The 21,616-nt window shown below is 44.4% G+C and overlaps 1 protein-coding gene and 1 long non-coding RNA gene across 6 annotated transcripts in view; one reads left to right on the forward strand and one right to left on the reverse strand.

The window, feature by feature from the left end:
* GRM7 (glutamate metabotropic receptor 7) overlaps nt 1-1,779 on the forward strand; it is a 933,157-nt gene extending 931,378 nt beyond the window's left edge. For both annotated transcript variants that reach the window (XM_037019391.2, XM_037019392.2), the window contains one exon: nt 607-1,779. Coding sequence is in view for 1 of the 2 variants with exons in the window: in XM_037019392.2 (XP_036875287.1) it covers nt 607-656 (50 nt within the window). In the remaining variant the exon portion in view is untranslated. The remainder of the gene's footprint in view (nt 1-606) is intronic.
* LOC140848323 (uncharacterized) overlaps nt 1-21,616 on the reverse strand; it is a 271,710-nt gene that overhangs the window by 85,927 nt on the left and 164,167 nt on the right. The gene's annotated exons all lie outside the window — the stretch shown is intronic.

Here is a 21,616-nt window from a genome sequence, read left to right on the forward strand (position 1 = left end):
AAGGATAACAAATGTAGACTGTGTGTGTTAAGACTACTGGCAAATTTAAGGAGTTTCAAACCTTGACGGAAATAGTTCTGCAAATTACCATTTACAACTTGCTGATGAAAATACTATAAAAGTCAATCTATGGTAATTTGATCCTATGAATCAGAACTGGAGAAGGCACTCTGGTTGACCTAATCTGTAGTCAACCTAAATTAATTCCAATGAACCGCGACAGCCCTTTCCCAAGCAGAGGCCATTTATGAGAAGGTCTGGGAGAGCACACAACAAAATATGCCTCAGTGTGTGGGTGGGCCGTTAAGCTTAGAGCTGGTTAATTAAAAAGCATGACATCTGCTGATGAATATACTAACATCACAGGCGTAAAGGAAGAGGTTGGAGACATGGGAATTGCTCATGGGAGAAGCCAGATGGCATGAGAACTGCTGGGCACTGCCCATCTTAGAGGACAAATCTCAGAGGAATCCAAAGTGATTGGCATGTTCCTAAGTGGTACCCTTTCCCATCCTGACTTTGCACCCATGTCATCACAGATCTAACTCTGTTTCTACCTTTGCAAATAGGGTCCCTGCTGCAACTGACTCTCACATTTCTTTTCAGGCCCTGCTGCAAAAAAGAAGTATGTCAGTTATAATAACCTGGTTATCTAACCTGTTCCATTCCATGGACCCATGGAGGAGAAAGACCCTCAGTTATCTCGTCACCCAACCTGGCATAGGCCTCTTTTGGTCCTGCCCGCTGCCCATCACCGGAGGAGCATCCCCGGCCGGGAGACCAGTGTTAGAGGATCCACGTGTCCTACACAGCTGCTTTATGAAACACCCTTCCTTTATCTCGGGCTTAATAAGCCACTGGCATCAGCACTGCCAACTCGGCTGCAATTCTGGACCTTCCCTCCCAAAGGGAGTGTTGAGACTCAAGTCCCACACAGGCTCTTTAGAATGAACCAACGAGCCACCGTGACCGTTTGGGGGCTGACCTGTCTTTCTACGTCTGTACTCCCAGGCTGCAAGGGTTTGAAATTTTCTGTACAGTTTGTGAGGACTTTTGCACTTCGCCATCCAATGTTGTACCTCGGTTCATTGTTTTTGAATGCCCTGTGTCCACGGAGCCCTATTCTCTCAGACAGCGGAATATTTGGGGAAATTTTAAAATGATTAAAATTTTTAAAAGGTCTTGGCAGACTAAAACAAAAATTAAAACCACAGATGTACATGACTGTATAATTATGATTATAGTAGCACTGCAAATCATGTTATTTTTTTTAAGACAAAAAAAAAAGATATTTAAAGACCAAAAACTGTGCGGTGGAAGTATGGAATGTGATAGGTCACATGGAAGGAAGGTACTGGCTGAACTGAATAGAGGTTTTGATTCTTTGGAATGCATGCCAGTAATGTATTTTACAGTATATGTTAATTTATGTTCAATATTTGTATTTGTGTTCTCTTTTGTTATTTTAACTAGGGTATATGGATATTTTGCAATAATTTTAATAATGATGAAGCTATTTGAAGAGAAAGAATATGGATTTTTCACGTCTTGAGGTTTTGTTCATGCCCCCCTATGACTGACCGGTGTGATAAGGACTTTAACAAAAAAGCATGTGTGTTTTTTACTGTTTGTAATAAGTACTTTCGTTAATCTTGCTGCTTATGTGCCAATTTAGTGGAAAGACACCCTTGCTGAAAAACTCCCCCTTTCCATCCTCTTTCAATTCTGTGAGATTGTCCAAGAATGTATCAATAAAACACTTTGGTTAACTTTTTTATTTCCTGCAATAAATACTTTTAGTTGTTTATCCCCTTTTAGTTACAGTTTGTTTCATAAAATCTTAAACGAAGGGGTGACATGAATAACCAAACTTGTTAAAGGAAGAAGCCTTAGCTCACAATTAAAGCTCTGTCTGAAATCACAGTGGAAGTCCAAGGTGCTGAAGTCTCTCATAAAAAGGAGGTATTGTAAAGCCCATGCATTTTCTCTATAATTGAAGTTGAGACCTGACAACCCTCAGATATTTACTCAGCAAGTTACCTATCAAAAATAGCAGAAGTGCCAGAGGGAAGAAAATATAAAGCAGAAATACCAGCTTTAAATAAACAGTCGTCTGGGGGCAAGGTGGTGAAAAGATAAACATCTTTGCAAAACTTTACCAAATGACAGAAGAAAGAAAGATGAACTACTTTAGGGCATTTGTCTTTGTTTACAAACAAATATGGTGACCAGATTGAAGGCAAGGTCAAGACATGGGGTTCCTGAGATTCAAAAGTAGGAAATACGCTCATGGATCAACTCACAGCAGCTTGGGTGTCAGGGGCAAAACACAGGGTCTATTTGCAGAGGGTGATATCAGGGCCAGACCCCAAAAGCCATTTAAGTGGATTTAACTGACCCAGTGCAGATCTATGACTGATTTTCTACTGTGATTAATAAGCCCCACACCTAGTTCCCACCCTGTCGCATCCACCACCCCCAGGTTCCCTTGGCCCAGGCAGTATGTGTACAAACACTGCAAAACTCATTTCAATGTCAGACTGAGAAAAACTATGTCTCCCAGATTCTCCTATCCCTTAACTACCCTTCAAATAATAGACGATGGGGGAGAAAATGCACATCACAGCAGGAAGGAGTTCTGGATGATTCACACTGCAAAGCCAAAGAACCTAGTGCAGAGCCTGCCCTGCAATGCGCTCCCACCCTTAGGTGTTGGTTGGGATGTCACAGCAACATTCTGAAAACCATTTCCTCAACTGGACACCTTACTACCACTACCTGCCTCGGCGTCAGGAGGATTAAGAGAGAAGCTCCATGCAAAGGCTTAAAACACTGTTCAGCGCTCGGTTAACCTGCACGGCCAGTTACCTGCTAAAACCACCGCTACTACCACTACCAGCATCAGCCCCATCACGGTGTTACAGTCTGTCTTAAAAATAAAATTAGGTGTGCAGTGCTTCCTCATTCCAGACATGGAAACAGAATCTGTAAAACAGCACAATGGGCAAGCCCGGCTGCCCTCTGGACAGTGAAGGAGGAGGAATTTCTTTTACAAAGTTACCTAAGAGCCTTGCCCACTTACTCAAATGTGCAAGCAAGAGGGCAGAGGAAGAGTAGCCATTCCATTTAGGATGGGAAAGACCTTTGCTCTGGCCCCGGATGCTCAGGGGAGACAGGGAGTGACAGTGATGGGGATAACGATGAGGACACAAGCTAAAGCCCCCACAGCACTCTGCACAAGGTGTTACTTATACACACTGTAGTTTATATGCATTGTACACCTTATGCATATCATATGTGCCACAAAGTATACATTCTATACCTGCACCTACTTAATCCTCGAAATACAGTCCCATCTTCCACAAAACCCATCCCCAAGACAGCAGCTAAGTTAAAGCATGTCTGCAGCCCCGAGGCAGGATCACTGGGGAGCATTATCAAAGGCAGGCAGCATGGCGCACACCCACACCCTCCCAAGCCCAGGTCTCCTGGCTGTCCCCCACATGCACTCAGCACAGTCCACCTCTATTCCTTGCCGAACACTCTCTCTCTTTCTCTGCAAAGTTCCTCACCTATTTCCAGTTTCTTCTTAAACCTCCCCATGTCAGACGTCTTTTCTGGAAGGCCATATCTAGCAGGGCAGGCCTCCAGCCCATGCCACACAGAATCCTTTCACCTGCTTTACTGTCTTCTTTTATAACACTTACTATTATCTGACCCTAGTGATGTGTTTGTTCTTGTCAATCCCCTTCTGCGGTAAGATCTAGATCTGACATATTCCTCGCTTTGCTCACTGTAATATCCTGGCATGCGGAAGAGAGCCTGACAGCGAACAGGCACTCCATGAATACGTGTAATGGAAGCAGTCAAGGAAAGATGGGATGGATGAAGTCACAGAGCTGGAGAACGTGGAAGGAGGGCTGTGGGAGCCTGTGAGGGGCAGGCTCTGGGTCAGGAGGGCCTGGAGACGGGTCTTGAGGACAGACAAGTCTCAGGTAATCAGCAGGGAGAGAAAGGAGAGATGAGCATTTTACCCCCATCCTCACAGCAAAGGAGAGTGAGAGCCACTACTGTCAGGTGGGGCTGCTTTTCAGCAGAAGATGAACAAGCTGTCTTAGCAAGTCAAGCAGGAACTTGATATACATGGCTGGGTCAGGAACCCTTTCATCTGAAGGAAGAAGGGACACACCAGGGAGATGCCTCAGCAGGAAGGCCCCAGATCACACTGGGAACACTGAGGGGGGGTGCTGAGCTCCACGGCGACCACAGGCATCCACACCTCCATCCTGGGGTCCCTCATGTCCCATACAATGGAACATTCAGCAGCAGTGAAATCACTCAGTCTTTATAATAGGAACAGGACACGAATTCAAGCTCCAATCAGGCCACTCTGTCCACACTTCATCCAGAATGTTAACCAAGTCTGAACAATGATCCAAATAGTGTTGGAGGTGGGACGGCTGCGGTCCAAGTGGGGCAGAAGAGCCACTTCTTTGCCATCAGCACAATTAACACCTAAGGTATCCAGCGCTGCCTCGGCTGCCACCTCATGTAAACAAGAGAAGTTAGGCCCCAACGGGCTGAAGCCCCTCACCCCCTCCACCAAGTACTGTTGCTAGATCATTTCTTCCTTGCCATTTTCCCCATAAATTATCCATGTGTAAAATGTGCTTTCTCATGCCCTCTCCTGATGTGTGCTTAGAACCTGATGCTTGCGTCTGTTCTCCACCCTTCCAATCTCCATGGTGGGGTAAGTCTGCTCTGCCAACCCCCAGCCAATGAACAGATGCTCAATTCATTAGTAATCAGGGAAAAGCAAACAGAGACCACAAAGAGACAGCATTTGACACCCCACCCCATTCAACCGGCATTGTTGGAAAGACGAGAGTAAAATGAGGGACCTCATCTGACGCTGGTTTGAGTATTAACTGGCTCTACCATTTGGGCAAACAATTTCCATTTAATGAAGGTGAGCATTTGGGTTCCTATGACCCAGCAGCCCTACTGCTTAACACTGACCCAAGAAGCACCTTTTCACAGGTGCCCCAGGATGTTTACTGTAGCTCTGTTCACAGTTACAAAAACCTGTAGATACTCCAGGGCACGTTGGCAGAGAAATGGACAAATAAACCACAGTGTGGTCATACAATGGAACATTAGGCAGCAGTGAAATCACTCAGGTAGATCTTAACATAACACTGGGTAAAAGAAGCAAGACTCAGAAAACTCTAAAATTGAGGATCATGACTACCTATAAGGGGAAATGGGAATGAATAAGGTAGAAGTGGGCTGTGTGCAGGTTAATAAGTGCTCATTATATTTTATTTTTTAAACATAAGGGCATGCATGGGCCAATCATGATTGTGCTCCACCTATCACAGATGATGACTACCTCAAGTGCCTTCGGGCACACAAAACATTCACACAGTAATCAGCTAAGATCCCAACCTTCCTACTACACCATCTAGACAAGACATGATTACTGTGCCTCTTAGATTAATGGCTGAGCTATACTCTTCTAGGTGACTTCAGAGTCAGCAAAGTCCATCATATCCACTATCTCATTTAATTAGGTCTGCGCCTCTGTGAGATGGGTGGTTCTCTTCTCATTTGACAGAGGAGCAAACTGAGAAGTAGCCGAATTAAGGCGAGTTCACCAGTCTTCCTGTTAGCCCGTGGTAATGCCAAGGCTTTCATTTAGACCCTGCCAGTCAAAATAAAGCTCTCATTTCTAAGGCATCCCAGAAGCTCTGTATGAGGGGCTGGAAGGAATGTGCATGTACTTAGAGAAGACAAACAAAGCCACTAGGTCAAATTACACAGACTCCTTGGATCCCTTCCGCCTCTAGTGTTCGTTCTGCCCACTCTGAGGATCAAGAATCCATGAACCGTGAGAGCTACAGCTCCTGTCCATGGGAGAGAGAATGTTGTGCCTCTGTAAGCTTGAGACCTTGGTTGGATTAGCCTAATGTTCTCCAAGGTTCCACTTAGAAACGTGAATCCTGTGCTTGTACCTGGTGATGCCTAAAAAATTGTGATCTGATATTCTGGCTGCTGGGGGGGCCCCTCATGTCCACAGCAAGAACCAAACATGGAGAACCAAAGATCTAGGAGCCATCTATTGTTATGCAGTTGACAGTGTCAAGGGTGAGCAACTGTCCCAGTTTTGCCTGACTGGTACTTTCCTGTTTTAGCAATGGAAATCTAGGCACCTGGGATGCCCTCAATCCCAGGCAAACTCAGGTTGCTGGTCCCACCAACCCTGACCCACTCATCCATCTCATCCTGGTATTACTGGCCTCCTGCCTTCTCTCTTGAATGGCCAAAACTAGAATACAGGTCAAACTAAACCTCAGAGGTTGCATATCTGGACAAAATCATGTCTATCGCCCTAAAGGAAACTTGGTAGAACTGCTCATAAATCTTTCTCAAAGATCATGCTTCCTCTCTTCTCTATATTTTCACCATGTGAAGAGTCTTATTCCACATTAAGTATGACTTACATGAATCACTGGGAGGTATATACTTATTTTGAACAAAAGCTTCCAGACCAAAGTTTCTGACATTTAAAGAACTGGAACATAAATATTATGGAATCCTAGAATTACACACAGTTTAGTTCCTCATTTGTTTTGGAAAGACACTCAAAAGTGAGAAAGACAAATGATATATAAGCAAGAATTCCCCTAAACTGCCCTGTCAGGAGAGGACTGCAACACATGTTCCCAGCTCGCCAGGAGTGTACAGCGAGAAGCTTGAATATTCATTTGCCAAGTCTGCTGCTTTGCATTTTATGGAAGCAACCAGATCAGTTACACTAAGGAAGGTAATCAGCATCTAAGAAGACCCAACTATTTGCTGGTCTACAACAGAGCCACTTGCCCCAGTGCGACTGCATGTTTTTTTTCTTATTGTGGTCACAAACTGTGCCTCTTGGTATTTTTAGGGGAAAAAAAATCACATGTAGTGTATCTCAAAGACGACGAATTGTAAGAATGTGTAATACAAGGTTTCAACCACCACCACCTGGCACTGCACAGCTGACTTTCAGAGACTACTGGTTCTCAAATGTTGACGAGCATCACAACTCCACAGAAGGCTTGTTTAAAGGCAGGTTCTCTGCCCAAATCCAGGAGCTCTGACTTAGAAGCACTGCAATGGAACCTGAGAATCTATATCTCAAGCCAGTTCTCACTGCTGATCCTGCTCAGGAAAGACCACGTTTTAAGAACAGGGCTCTAGAAGGTCCCTTACAAACGGTGGGGTAGGGACAGAGGTCTAAATATTCACCAAGCTCCACAGTCTCATATTTATAGTAGTCCCAGACTGTATCTCTGGAAGGGAACTGGCAGAGCTGCCCATAAATCCTTCTTAAAAATTCATTAATACTTACTAACACAGGATTCTACCCAGCTATGGGAAGTGGCACACAGGAGATCTCAGCACCCAAGTGGCGATAGAATTATGTGATAAAGAAACACAGCAAAATGTAAGTGGTTGGACTTAGGTAGCAGTGAAGGGAAGTTAAAGGTGTATCCATGTGTGTATGTTTCAAAATTTCAAACTAAAAATTACAAAAAAAAAAAAATCCAACTTCCAATTTTTCAGGCCTACAGGGGATTACACAAACTCCTTAATCTTAAATGCACTGTACTTTCCCTAGTATTTTTCTAATGGATTACATAAATTAAATAACGTATGCCTGACACATAAAAATGTTTAAAAAAATTAAACATTGGGATGTTAGGGGTCTGGGATTGGTTTGTTAGGCCTCTGTGTGTGGCAGTGTGGACGACAAATGGGTGAGGGTTATATCCCTGAGGGGGCAGCCACATGAGAGAGGAAGCATCTGGAAAAAGCTGTTTAAAATAGTCAGCAAACTGTTACAAACAGTATTTCATTTGGATGCACGCAACAGAAAACTCAACTAATGCATATGAATTTATACTTCTTAAGAAACAAAGTTTGTAGGCAGTCAGTGAGAGCTTGTTGAAGCTGGGCAAGGATGACGTTAAGAACCTGGGATCTTTTTCTTCTTCAGCTTGGCCAATGCCTTGATGTGTGACTTTCATCCTCACAGTCACAAAGTGGCTGCTGCAGCCCTGGGCTATGCTCTAAGCAATAAAAACGAAAAAGCTACAGACCTCTTCCTGAGGCTCTGTCTTTTTACTCAGTAAATGAAACCCTTCTCCAAGAGTTCTTACAGTTCACTGGCCACAAATATGCCACTTAGTCCCCTCTGAAAGGTGGCTTCTTCATCATACAGTATAGAGAATAGGAGTAGGTTACTGGAAATGCATCTTGGCTAAGAGTATCTCTCCAACTAATGTTCCAGGAGGTGTCATATAAATTCTTTCTACTTCCAGCAACTTCTTCCTAAATCGTGACAACTAATTGGAACACAAAATCACTACTACCAATGAGATAAATCTGGGAGATCTCCGAACAACATTAAATTCTGGGACATGTGCCCCAAATGTTCAAACTGAAAGTAAAGAGAGACTCATGTGCTGATTCTGGGAAAATCTCCTCATTGAGAATCCCAAAAGGAGAGGGTCTGGGCAGGCTGTATTCCACAACTGTCCTTGGAAGCCTACTTAAATGGGTACCATCCTGAGAAAGGCTTAACTAACGCTCACCACAGGAAATGCCAGGGCCAGTGAGGACCACCGATGCATTTTTGCATAGATCATTAGGCTGTTTCAGAAGCCCATTTGCTCTCTGGGCGGCAGCAACTGTCTCCACGTTCACTCCCATTCTGGATTGTATTTTAAGACAAATTATCTATTCAGTCTCTGTTGCTATCACATGAGGAATCACAATGAGACGTCCCATTTCAGGCTGTAGTTTTCTGTGCCAAACTGCCTTGAAACAGAACCAAGCACAGAGCTGATTCCACCACTCCCTGCTTTACAGCAAAATTAAATGTAATTCTAAATTGTGGACATACGTTCCCATCCCAAATGGAGGCAGAACTAATCAAAGACACGATAAAGAAAGTGTTTCCATCCCCATCAAAGCAGAAGCCTAGATCTTTCATCAGTCCTTGCTCACATCACCTCATGATTGAAAATATTTTCAAGTTTCTTTTTTCTTTTATGGATTTGTGTTCTCTCTTCCCATTAATCACCTTATTAGACTTTCTGGCATCTAGCCAAAATCAGAACAGAAGCCACATTATCATTTCCTCAGATCAAGCAACTCAGCAAACTACTGAAGTGCTATAAAAATATAAAGGTATGAGGGTGCTTATGTTTACTTAGTGTCAAGCTCAATGCCTGGGCTCATATCCATCCAGCCATCCCCTCAGAGCTACAGGCTCCATTGTGGAAATGCTGTGAACACAGAGTGGCTCATACTGTCCTGACCACAGGGAAAACCATCGCTCCCCTGTTAACTCACTATGTGGGTTGTAATGCAGAATTACTCTCTCTACTACCTCCCGTGCTTTACCTTTGCCACCGAGATTCTGGATGCAAGTGCACTATCTAAAAGCACACACATTATATAAGGACATGCAATGGACAATAAAAAGTATTTTACTCATCCAGAAGAATTCAGGAAAGGAAAGGAGGAAAAAAACAGTAGGACGAATTTAAAACAACTTAGTAAGATGGTTAGTTTAAGCCTAAATACATCAGCAATTCTGCTGAATGTAAATGAGTTAAGCATGTCAATTAAAAGACAGAGACTATCAGGTTTGGTTTTTTTTAAAGGACAAGTTTAAGCTTTTACAAGAGATACTCATTAAATACAAGGCACGAAGATTCCAAGTCAAAGAACAGTGCAGCAGGCTAAATGGTGGCCACCAAATAGCAGGCCCTCATCTCTGTTACCTGTCAGCATTGCCTTACTGTGAAAAAGAACTTTCAGATGTGAGCACACCAAGGATTTTGAGATCGGGGATTATCTTGGATTATCTGGGTGGGCTCTAAATTTCATCATGTTTCACTGTAAGTGGGAGCCTGAGGGATACCTGATCCACAGACTGGGAGAAAGCCCTATGCCCAAGGAGGCAGAGATGGGGGTGTTGCGGCCACAAGCCAAGGGACAGCGGGCAGCTCCGCGGAGCTGGAGGCGGCAAGGAGGAGACCGTCCCCGAGTGGCTCAGGCGTGAGCAAAGCCCTGCACATGCCTTGATTTCAGCCGGGTGACTCCAGACTTCTCGGCTCAAGAACTGTGAGACCATACATTCTGTTGTTTAAAGCCACCAAGTTGGCCACTCTAGGACATGAACAGATGGAGAATGACAGGCCTTGCAAAATCCAACCAGTACTGAGCTGGGGTCACTATTCTATTTAGTACTGCTCTTGCCTTAGGGGAGCATTTCATACTGTACAAGGAGGAGAAAATCCAGCTGTTTTTCTGCTCTGCCATCCTCTTCTGGAAAGCAAGGTCACAGAAAGGTCATGGAGTGTTCTTTAGGCAGCTTCTCAGAGTCCATTCCTTTTCCTGAGCACCAAGGGCCAGTATTTGCAGTAGGACAGGACACTGCACAATTCTGGCTACTCCACTCCCACATCCCAGTGATTGAGGAGAAAGATCTTAAGCTCCTAACTCTACTGGCAGGGCCAGGGGTCGGGGCAGGGCTGCTGATCCTTACTGCCCTGGGACAGGGACCAATCTGTACGTTGCTGGACTGATACTTACTTTCATTATGAGGAGGGCCCTTTAAGAAAAATAATACTTATTTTCAATATAAAATTGCCACAGCCTAGGAAGAGGTCATGGAAGGGAGGGGCCCTCACCTACAGTCCTTTAGTTCACCGTGAGGGGGCCAGTGCTGGGGCAGAGCCTAGAACCGTGACTCCAGCCCAGCCAAAAAGTCTGTGAGCACCTAAGCCTGCTGATCAAACCCTGCCCTGCTAAAACACTTAGGGAGATGTCTTCACTGAAGCCTGACTGATATGGCCTTAAAAAGCCATCTCCCCACCCCAGACTCCAGCCTCTCTTCCTGCCAATCAAAGAACACCATCTGTAACATTCCAGGAACCCACAGAGGAGCTTTTTAGTTGTACTTTGCTTACCTGAAGCGAAGGGACGACTTCCTAGTCCTGTTGGTCATTTTGCCTCACCACACACATTTAATCCAAAATTCTTCAAACACCTTCCTCTGGGAATTGTGCTATCAAGAGGCTGCCTATGCCACGCTTTTTAGAGGGGGAGAAGGGGACTTCTCCCCAAGGGATCCTGTCATTTTCCACTCTATTAATATGTTCAAAATTCTTGCTCCAAGGAAATCCCAGAGGTGCAATTCTTACAGAGCCTGCAGGCTGAGTGTGAGCAGTCGCGACAATTATACAATCTGAATGCATGATCACTCACAGCCACCGGGCAGAGTGCAAGCAGAACACCAGACGCTGGGGGGCGTTAGTCGGTGTGGCCTTGACCCTGCGGGAGGGAGAGGGGAGTCTGGACACACACACCTGCAGTGAACACCATCTCAATTCACATGAGCCTGGACCCTTCCATGGAGTAAGCGGAGGCACCCACCATGTTTCTTTCCCACCAAATACCCACCACAGGTCTTCCGTGAAAGACACCCTTGGACACTTCCTTTGCAATACGGTGTCTGCTGTAGTCCTTTCAGGCTACTGCAACAACGTCCTGTTGACTGGGTCATTTCTCGACAACAGAAGTTGATTTCTCACAATTCTGGGGGAAGGCAGCCCAAGATCAGTGTACTGGCAGGTTAGCTGTCTGGGGAAGATCCATTTCCCAGGCCACAGGGACCGTCTTTCTGCTGTGTCCTCACATGGGGTATCTTTTATAAGGGCACTAACCCCATTCATGTGAGCTCCACCCTCACCACCTAGTTACCTCCCAAAGGCCCCACCTCTAAACAGCATAATGAGAAATAGGGTTTAACATATGAATTGGGGGAGACAAGAACATTGTCAATAGCAGCAACATTCTTATTTCCATTAAAAACAGTGTGCCATCTTATTTTTCCCTATTATTTCATTCTTAGCACCATAAAAGACACATGGGAAGGCTCAACACATAATTGTTAAATGAGTAATCCAAATCAACATAACAGTGGCCCCCAGCAAGTGGCTTTAAAATCCATCCCACACAATCACTGGCCATTCTTCTAATCAGAGAATAATAGTCTTGTCAGAATTAATGGTCAGTTCTGAAATGACACAGGCCCCACCATATAGTGGGGGCCTGGGACACACTGCTACCAGGCTTCAGGTGGGTGCTCCCCCCAGGGAGGGTATAAGCATTCCCTGGCCTGGCATGAGCGAGCTGGCTCTGAGTCAACTCACTGCATTTTCACATCACTCAACTTGCAAATGTTGGGGTAAAACAACGGGTGCTTAGTAGCTAGGACCAGAGATTCCGATAGGGAGATAAAAATGTTTACTCAGGCAAATCTTGATGCTATGTACTGAATACCCATATCCCCCCAAAATTCATATGCTGAAACCTAATCACCAATGTGACAGTGAGGGTATGAGGAGCTGAGACCTTTTAGAGAGGGAATTAAGTCATGAGGGTGGTATCCTCATGAATGAAATTAGTGTCCCCATAAAGAGACCCCAGAAAGTTCCCTCATCCCTTCTGCATGTAAGCAACAGCAAGCAAATGGCCATCTGTGAACCAGGAAGCAAGACCTCCGAAGACACTGGACTGGCCGGCACCTTTATCCTGGACTTCCTATAGGCCACACAGTCTATGGCATCCTTGTTACAGCAGCCCAAATGACGGGGACACTTGAGAAGCCCCTTGCCCAAGGAAGGTGAGACAAGGAAAAGCACAACCAGACAGCTCTGTGTGTAAGAGAGAGAGGAAAGGGCGGTGTGGGGTGGGGACAGGGAGGAGGACAATGCTGGGCATCTGGGCAGGGTACTGGAAAATGTGAATTGTGGAAGTGACTTACGAACAGTTAAAAATAAATATATATATGCAACACTGAACTTTAAGTGTTTTTTTAAGTGCTGTGGTTTAAATCTTCATCTTCCCAAACCTTCAGTAAAGTTCTCTATGAGCAAAAAAGCCTCCTAAGCAAATTGTCTGGGACCATGCAAGAGAGAGTATACAGATTTGGGGAGAAAATTATGTTTGCACAGGTCTTAATGGGTTTCTAAAAACCTGCACTGGTAGGAATATCTAAGCTGATGCCTGGGTCCCATTTAAGTTATCTTCTGAACCAAAGCCTACCTTATTAGATCTATTACTGGTCCTACTCCTTCCTCTGGCCCTCCACCTCCATGCCTGGACTTGGCAGTTAACAGTTTTCTTTGGACCTACACTGATAGAATACACTCCTTCTTAAAAGCAAATCTTGCTCGATGAGACCGATTATTCCAGCCAGTTGAAATTAATTTACAGCCTGATTCTACCCTTTAATATTTTACAATTTCTTCAAACTGTATGGTGATTCATGGAGTCTCTAATGTTACCCAAGCCCCTGTGACATGAACCTAAAGAATGTCCCCTCAACAGTGAATCCTGACCTCCACATGTACCTCCTGCCTCATGCTGTCCTGAGCTGGTACACTGAGGAGGCTGTGGAAACCACTGTGCATTCAAGTCTTGGACTTTACGGAAGTTGTGCTGACATACTAAGTATGTGAACTTCCCAGTGGTTAGTTAGCACATGCCTTGCATGGAGAAACTACTCAAACAGCCATCAAGTTGATGCTCCACAGACGCCTCGATTGCCAGTCTCCGGGCAAATTACCAGGACTGATAGAAGAAACAAACTTAGCATTCTCTCCACCCCAAGATAACTCCCTATCACACTGAGGGGTCAACATAAGCCTGGGTATTCCCAGCATGTCCTTTCCTCTGCTTACTCAAAAGGCTTGTAGATTTAGCCCAGTTTGTTTCCTGCAATCGAGAACTTTTACTTAGGGATTTGCCATTGTCACTGAGTCTTTGAGAGTTTGTGATGCACAATCTAAAGAATCAAAAGCGACAAAATTGGCAAGGCAGGGAGGAGGGGACAGGAGAGAAGGAAATCATGGGGTTTAGAAGAGAAAGGAGCAGAGGGACTTGGGACATTGAATGGGGGGGACAAAAATCTAAGAATTAATGCAATGGACTATTTCCCTCCTTCGTGGTCATTTAGAAACTCAGGTGACATCTTTTTTGGATTCTCTTTTGTTCTTGGCCCATTTCCTGACAATGGCAGTGCTCTTAATACGGCCCAGACTGTCCTTAGCTTTTCTGTGTCTCCCACATTGGGAAGGCCGACATTTCCATTTCATCGTATGCTAGAAGAAAAGTGCTCACATCTTGTTTTTCTTTTTTAAGTTACAAAGAAAACTGCGGAAAAAGACAGGAGGAATGGGCTTGCAAGTCAATAGTTACAGTGTCTTCAATTAATGAAATGAAAGAGAAAACCAAATAAATCATCACCTTCCTGGTATAACTGCATTTTAAGGTGACCCGGAAGGCTCCATGCCCCCCAAATGGCTCCTCAATGGCCAGCCACCTCACCCCCAATTCTCACCTTTTCAATATTTACCTTGGATTAAGGCATCACCTCCTAAAATAATCTTACTGGAAAAACTAGCATTTCCTAAGTGCCAGATATTTTGTTTTATTTCTTCATTTCTGCCCCACAACAAGCCTGAAGACATCTGTTTCAACACTGTAATAAATGATATGGGTTGAGTTGTTTTCCTGAAAGGGTGTCTTCAAGTCCTAACCTCCAGGCCCCCAGTATGGGACCTACTCTGGAAAGAGGGTTATTTGCAGATGTAATTAGGTAAGATGAGGCCAGACCGGAGTAGGTAGAGTGGGTCCCTAATCCAACAGGACTGGTGTCCTGGTAAGAGGAGGGAAAGGGGGACACAGATAACGAAGGCGACAGGCGTGTGGGGAGGATGGGAGGGATACATCAGCAAGGCAAGGACACCAAGGTCGCCAGCAAACACTGAGGGCTGCAAGGGGCAGGGACGGAGCTTCCCTCTGGGCCTCGAAGGACCTCAGCTGTGCTCACATCTGGATTTCAGACTTGTAGCTTCCAGAACAGAAAGAGGACGCACTTGCGTTACTTAAGCCACCCCATTTGCGGTTCTTTGTTACATCAGCCCTAGGAAACAACCCTAACAACCCAGGGCTCAGGTTCTGAAAGGCTTTCAGTCCCAGCTTTGTCATTACTTGGGCAGCTTTGGATAAACTGCTTAAAGCTTAGCAAACTGGAAATGTCTTCATCTGTAAGATGAAAAGAATGGCGTCTGCTACAACACAGATTTTTTTAAAAATGAATTAAATGGAAATCTCTGTGCTTTGCTTACCGCAAGTCCTTACATCAAATAAGCATTTAGTAAAATCCATCCTCACGATCAGCATTTCTTCCTCCTTATGAAGGAAGAACCTAAGGAATTGGTTAAAAACCACGCCAGTGAGAGAGCTGGAGTTCAAAATGAGTTCTGTCTGACTCCAAAGAGCCAGATTATAATGTAGTAATTAGGAGATTATGTTTGCTCAAGAATGTGGGCATGTTCTGAGGTGCTAGATGGCAAGAGACAAAAATCTCAAACATGAAGGAAGAGGAGAAAAAGATTTAGAACCCAGCATACAGGGTGACGTCCTCTCTAAGGCTCTGGGAACAGTCAGGAATGCAAAGGTCAGAACTCCGCCCTCTCAGCTCCAGCCGGCGCTGCCCCTTGTGCAGTTCCCCACCACCACCCAAGTTCATGCTAACGCTGCCATTTCTTTCAAGAAACCATTTTTCGTCCTTTCAGTGTGACTGAGTTCCTTGAATGTCTAGGCTCACCAAAGGCTCCCTGTTCCTTGGGAAGGCCAGCACGCTGGCTTCGTGTCACCCATGTGTGTGTGGTCCTGCCTACAGAAGTGTCCCAGGTAGCAGGAACAGAAACACTCAGGGCCACTGAGAGTCTGCACACCCAGCCACACTCTCCTGGCCTGTGGGCACCTTTGCTTCATATGCAAAAGCAGTCTTAGTTCCTGAGCCAGGAGCACCAGTGATGCTGGGTCAATGACTAAAGTTGGCTATAACCTCAAAAAAGTGTTTACAAAGCAAGATAACTGAGTGTCATGCACATGATCACACAGATTCCAGATTGACTATATTCATTCCAAAGCAGAGATGGATTCAAAGGAAAAGAGAAAAAAAGGCAGGGAAATAAAAGTTTGCGACAAGAACTATTCAAGACCCTTGTCTGGTCCAACCCCTACAAATCACATACAAGAAAACCTAATTCTGGGTCTGTCACTAATAAGTTGTGTGCCCCTGAACCCAGGCCATATACAACTAGTTAGTGACAAACCACATCTAACAATCAGTCCTCTGCTGTCCCCTCAGGACATGCCCACACCAGAGGGCTGCAGATAAAAATGCACATATACAGCGAGGAGAAAGCAGTTTAGACACGGTGTCACGAAGTTGTTTAGACACGGTGTCACAAAGTATCGAATGTATAGAGTCCTGGTCTCTGTTCTCTCCTTAACCCCAGTTTAATCAATAGGGTTGGTTCTATGTTTACCAGAAAGAAGGCTTTCCTCTTACTTCTGGCAGAACTGTACACACAAGTTTTTAAAAAACAACAGAGCAATCTAACTCCCTTTTATGATATACACACCAGCTAATGCAACTTCCAAGGCCAATTTTAAATGTTAATGCTACATCCTTTGAGAGGAGGAGAGTAAGCATTAACACTGCAGTAACATGTCTCTGAATGGGGTGAAAGGCAAGATAGTACAATTCCTCAAAAATGCAGCAAGCTACATAGATGAGGACTCAATCTGCACATTAAGGTCAAAGGCAGTTGAACTAAATTAAAAGAAAATGGCTTAAAAATCCTGGCAATATTTTACTGATGTTGAAAAAAAAAAAACTTGCACAGTTGCCTATTACAGAGGAGGGTTAGAATTTAAATGTGAATAAATCTTTTATGACAGACCCAAGGCCCAGTTCTCTCTCTCTACTCCAAACAAGAGCTCACTGCCTAATATCTTAAGGTAAAATCTGCTCCCTTGCCCACTTCTGTTCTTTCTCCCCACTCCCTGGGATGCGTCTTTTCTGTACCCAGAATGCTCCAGGTCACATCCAGGGCTTCTCTGGGGAGACTGAGCAGCCACTACCCAGATCACATGCATGCCTCTCGGTTCCGGTGAAGTCTGCCCTGATACCCATGATTTCCCCGGCGTTTCACAGAACCCACTACTGAGTGCAGAGAAGGCAAAGGCCAGGAGAGCTGAATGTCCCTGTGGGGACCCTTGCCTGACATGTTGACAAAGAGGACAAGAGGGGCCCCTGGGTGGGGCCTCCATGGAGGCAGAGGGGATAATGTGAAAATAAGACGAGTTGAGGCAATGCGGATGGAGGAGGGAGCCACAGGCCCAGGACCTGGGGGCTGAGATCCAGAGAGTCCACTCCCCACTTACTGGGCATCTTAGGATCTGAGGCAAACTCATGACCTCTCCATGACTCCTTCCTCATCTAAATCAGGGGAATGGTCAGACCTATCACAGGACGGGTGAGAATAATATTTCAAATGAGAAGACAGGGACTGCTTACCTAACAGATGTTTGTAGATCCTGATTCTCTATCACTTGAATTATAGTAAGTTTGGGATGATATCAAATACTGGCCAAATAAAATCTGAGATGGAATCTCAACACTCTGATCCATTTTCTTTGGGAGTGCAGACAGAGGCATATGCACAGTCCAAGGGGTTGTGGAGAAGGGGGAAGGAGACAGAAGGGAAAGACAGGGAAAGGTGGGAAGATGAAGAGGTAAGAGGTCATGGAAATGGGATGTTCTAGAATATAGGTGGCAACCACATGTTCTGTCAAAGAAACTAAGCACTCCCAACATGCCAGGCTTGAGCTTGGCAGTGGGCAGACACAGATGTATAAATCATCATTTTTGTCCTCAAAATATCTGCAGCCTTATGGTGGAGGCAATGCACTAATAGTAAAGAAAACAACATGATAAAGCTGAAAGTGTGGTTAAAGGGTTGAGGAAAGCAGAAAGACTGTAATTCATACTTCCTGGAAGTGGGAACCTGGGCCGTGCGCAGGGAGGAAGTGACATATGAGCTGGAATTTGAAGGCTAAGCTGGAGAAGGAGGCCAGGCATGTTGTGCAGGCAGAATGATGCTCCCTCCCCAGAAGCCCATGTCCTAATCCTCAGAATCTGCAAACACGTTACTGTACTTGGAAGACAGACTTGGCAAATCAATTAAGGCTGCAGACCTGAAAATGAGATTACCTTGGATTATGTGGGTGGGTCCAATCTAATCACAACAACTTTTAAAAATAGAGAATTCTTCTCTGGCTGGATTTCAAGATGTGGGAGAGAAGATGTAATTTTACTGGTTCAAAGCTTTAGCAGGACTCAAGCTACGTAGGGAAAATGTAAGTTCCATGGCCAGGATCCTCACCTGATTCTAATCTATGCACCCACTGTATACGTGCAATAATGTAATACTTAGCCTGCTGTGTAGGCACATGCTTGTACACCCATTGGCGATACACCATTATTGCCTGTGTTGCTATAATGCCCAGTGCTAAGGGCAGAAGAGAGCAGTCTGGAGCAAAGACAGAGCTGGAAGTGGAGGCAGTGCCTGAAGGAGAGGCTGGAGCAGAGGATTCTACAACTTGACCTGTCACCATAAGAATAAAGCTTGGTATAAGCCGCTTTTTACCCTCAAATCCAGTTGTCATTTTTCAGTCTCCTCAAATCCATAGTGAACTTGCCCAGGTTGAAACCCTCAGATGAGACACTGCCATTGCTGGAAGTGGCCAGATGGAAGTATAGGGAGGACTGTGGGCAGCCTCAAGAACAAAGAATGGTCCTCTGTGGACAGCCAGCAAGGAAATGGAAACCTTAGTCCTACAACTGGAAAGAAATTAATTTGGCCAACAATCTGAATGAGCTCAGAAGTGACTGACTTCTAGAATGGAATACATCCTTGCAACACCTTGATTTCAGCCTGTGAAACACTAAGCAGAGAACTCAGTTATGGCATGCTGTATCCAGGCTTCTGACCTACAGAACTGTGAGATGAACTTGTTTGAAGCCATGAGATTTATGGTAATGTTTTAGAGCAGCAATGCAAAATCTAATGCACATGCCTAGCAGAAGGCATAGAAGAGCAAATACACTGAGTCTTGAGAAAGCATGGCTCCATGCACGAGGGCTATTTGGGGAACGACTGGGAACAAGGCAAGAAACGTGAACAGCAGCTTGGTACAGGCCGTATAAAATCCAGCCATACTGTAAGCAAAAGGGAGCCTTGGGAGGCCTGTGAGCAGATGGAAGGCAAGTATGATTTGGAAAGGGTAGTAAGAAAATTAACAAACCCCTAAATTGAGAATTCATAAATAACAAAGGTCCTCTTATCGTCAAAATAATTATCACAGTAGTTTGAATTTCATTCCAATGATGTTGCCATGGTTTGAATATCCAGGAAATTTCTCTTTGGAATTTCTAGTTTTAAAGCCTATTTTGGGAATGCAGTAGTTTACATAGATAAACAATAAGGCTTGGGATTTTTCATTCACCTCCTAGGATGATCTGATTCAGCTTATCAAGGCCTCCATGTAAATACAAAGGGTCTTTTTAAGACTCTCACCCAACTTCTCAATCACATTCATGAGTATTGCCCTGTCCCTTATTTTCAAAATACTGAAATACCCTTTTCCTCTTAGTTTTTGTGATACGGTGACCTTGTGGACTTCTTCCTACCCTTCCTGTTGATCAATCTGTTTTTTTCCTCACCTTGCTTTATTTCTGGTGGTACATCTGCCTCCACCACAAGGCTTTAAATGTTTTGAGGACAGACATGATGATCTTCCTCTACCCAGTCAGTAAATGTGAGATTTCATTAAGGCCCGGCCCAAGGGTCCCTGCTCTCCTCACTCGAAAATACTATACCCTTAAATTATATCTGGTAACATTTGTTTGGAGATGATTTATAAATTGCTTTCTCCAATCGAACCTCATCAAAGATTCATAATACATTCAATTACATGTATAATTGGATCTCTCAGACAGTATCTCTGGAACCTCAAATTCAGCCTGTCCAAAACCAGATTCATCAGTGTCATGCCTGACTTGGTCTTCCTTAAGAGTTCTTCCTCCCTGTGACTGGTTCCACCAACCAGAAGCTAGATCACCTCCCACATCCAATTCCAAACTTCCTCTCCTGCCAGCAGGACCACCAAGAGCTACCTTCAGGCCTCCCCTGCATGCTGGCAGAAGAACAACAAGCATGGCACAGCATAGCATCTAATGAATGAATGAAAAGTCACCAGTCATCCTGAATAAAAGCCAATCTCTACTGTAAATACTAGAACAACTGTCCCAAAGAAACTTGGGGGAGGGGAGAGGGGGGACAAGGGACAGAAGGTCCATTTGTCACCTCGGTGTCACAAACCCTCGTGTTTACTTCTTTGGGTGTTCTCGGAAGCCAGACTCCAGAGGACACTGCGGGGATGGCATGACATTTGGGGGGGCTCAAAAGAGTCATGAGTACCACAAGCTCTAACCCTACTTGAGTTTATGCATACAATATCTTTTTAATGAAAAGTAATGAAACTCTTAGGTAAGTGGCATGTGGTTGAGATTGCCAAATCATCTTTGAGAAATGAGGCAGAAGTTAGGATAAGACCTGTGCTTTTGAACAGAGACCCCCTGTAGAACCACCAAACAAAAAACAAGCAGTTATTTGAGGAAAGTCTCATCTCTATAGAAAAACAACTGCCCATCTTATAAACTATAGCTCTGAACATCATCTGATTGCTTCTACTAACTGATCCACCCCCACCAGACTCATAATTACCAAATGGTTAGGCCTAATTAGAGGCTTGCTGGAAAGGGCAGTTATATAATTGGTATTCTAATAGCCAAAAAGGTGCAGTGCCACCCAAATTTTAGAAGACCTCCACACTTCAGTATCATTTTATAAACCACTAGATTGGTTAGTATATTTCACTCAATACCTGGAGACATACTTTAAGGGATATTAAAAAGTAAAGAGGTTTCTTTAGGGATATACAATGAAAATGATTCATGAGCAGATAACCAAACAGGATTTATGAGCTGATTCCATGAAAGACTAGCTGAAAAACTAGTCAATGTATTTTTTGAAAACCAGAAAATGAAAGGGAGTATGTAGCTGAAAAGTAGATCTCCTTTGACTCTCTTTTTTAGGGCCTTAAGTAGTAAACTTAGGATGGATGAGTTGAAGCCATAAGAGAGGAGAAGGAAGGACTGCTGTTTAAGAATATGAGGTTGGAGAAGACTGGGAAGGGAGCAGTCTCTCAATTATTAGCTGTGGTGAGACTTGTCAGAATGACACTTGATTAACTCAAGTAGACACTCAAAGAACAGTCATGACTGTCCCGTCTGTAACAGCTTACCAGAGAGATATGAAAGTATGAGATGGGTATTTGGGCAAAAAGATCCTCAAGTCCCCTCATAAAATTGGGTTTCTATAATTTCATATACCTGTCACTGAGGCTCAGATATTAAAATACAAGTTAAATTTCTCTAACTCTAAGAAAGAAGATACAGTCTCTTTAAAAGATGTTAGCCATCTACCTTCTACCATCCTATGTCGCTTAGAAACCAAAAGGAGAGAGCAACTGGAACAGGAAAGGGTCTACAAACTCCAGGTAAGCTGTG

Source organism: Manis javanica, chromosome 3 (genome assembly GCF_040802235.1).
Source record: "Manis javanica isolate MJ-LG chromosome 3, MJ_LKY, whole genome shotgun sequence".
NCBI lineage: Eukaryota > Metazoa > Chordata > Mammalia > Pholidota > Manidae > Manis > Manis javanica.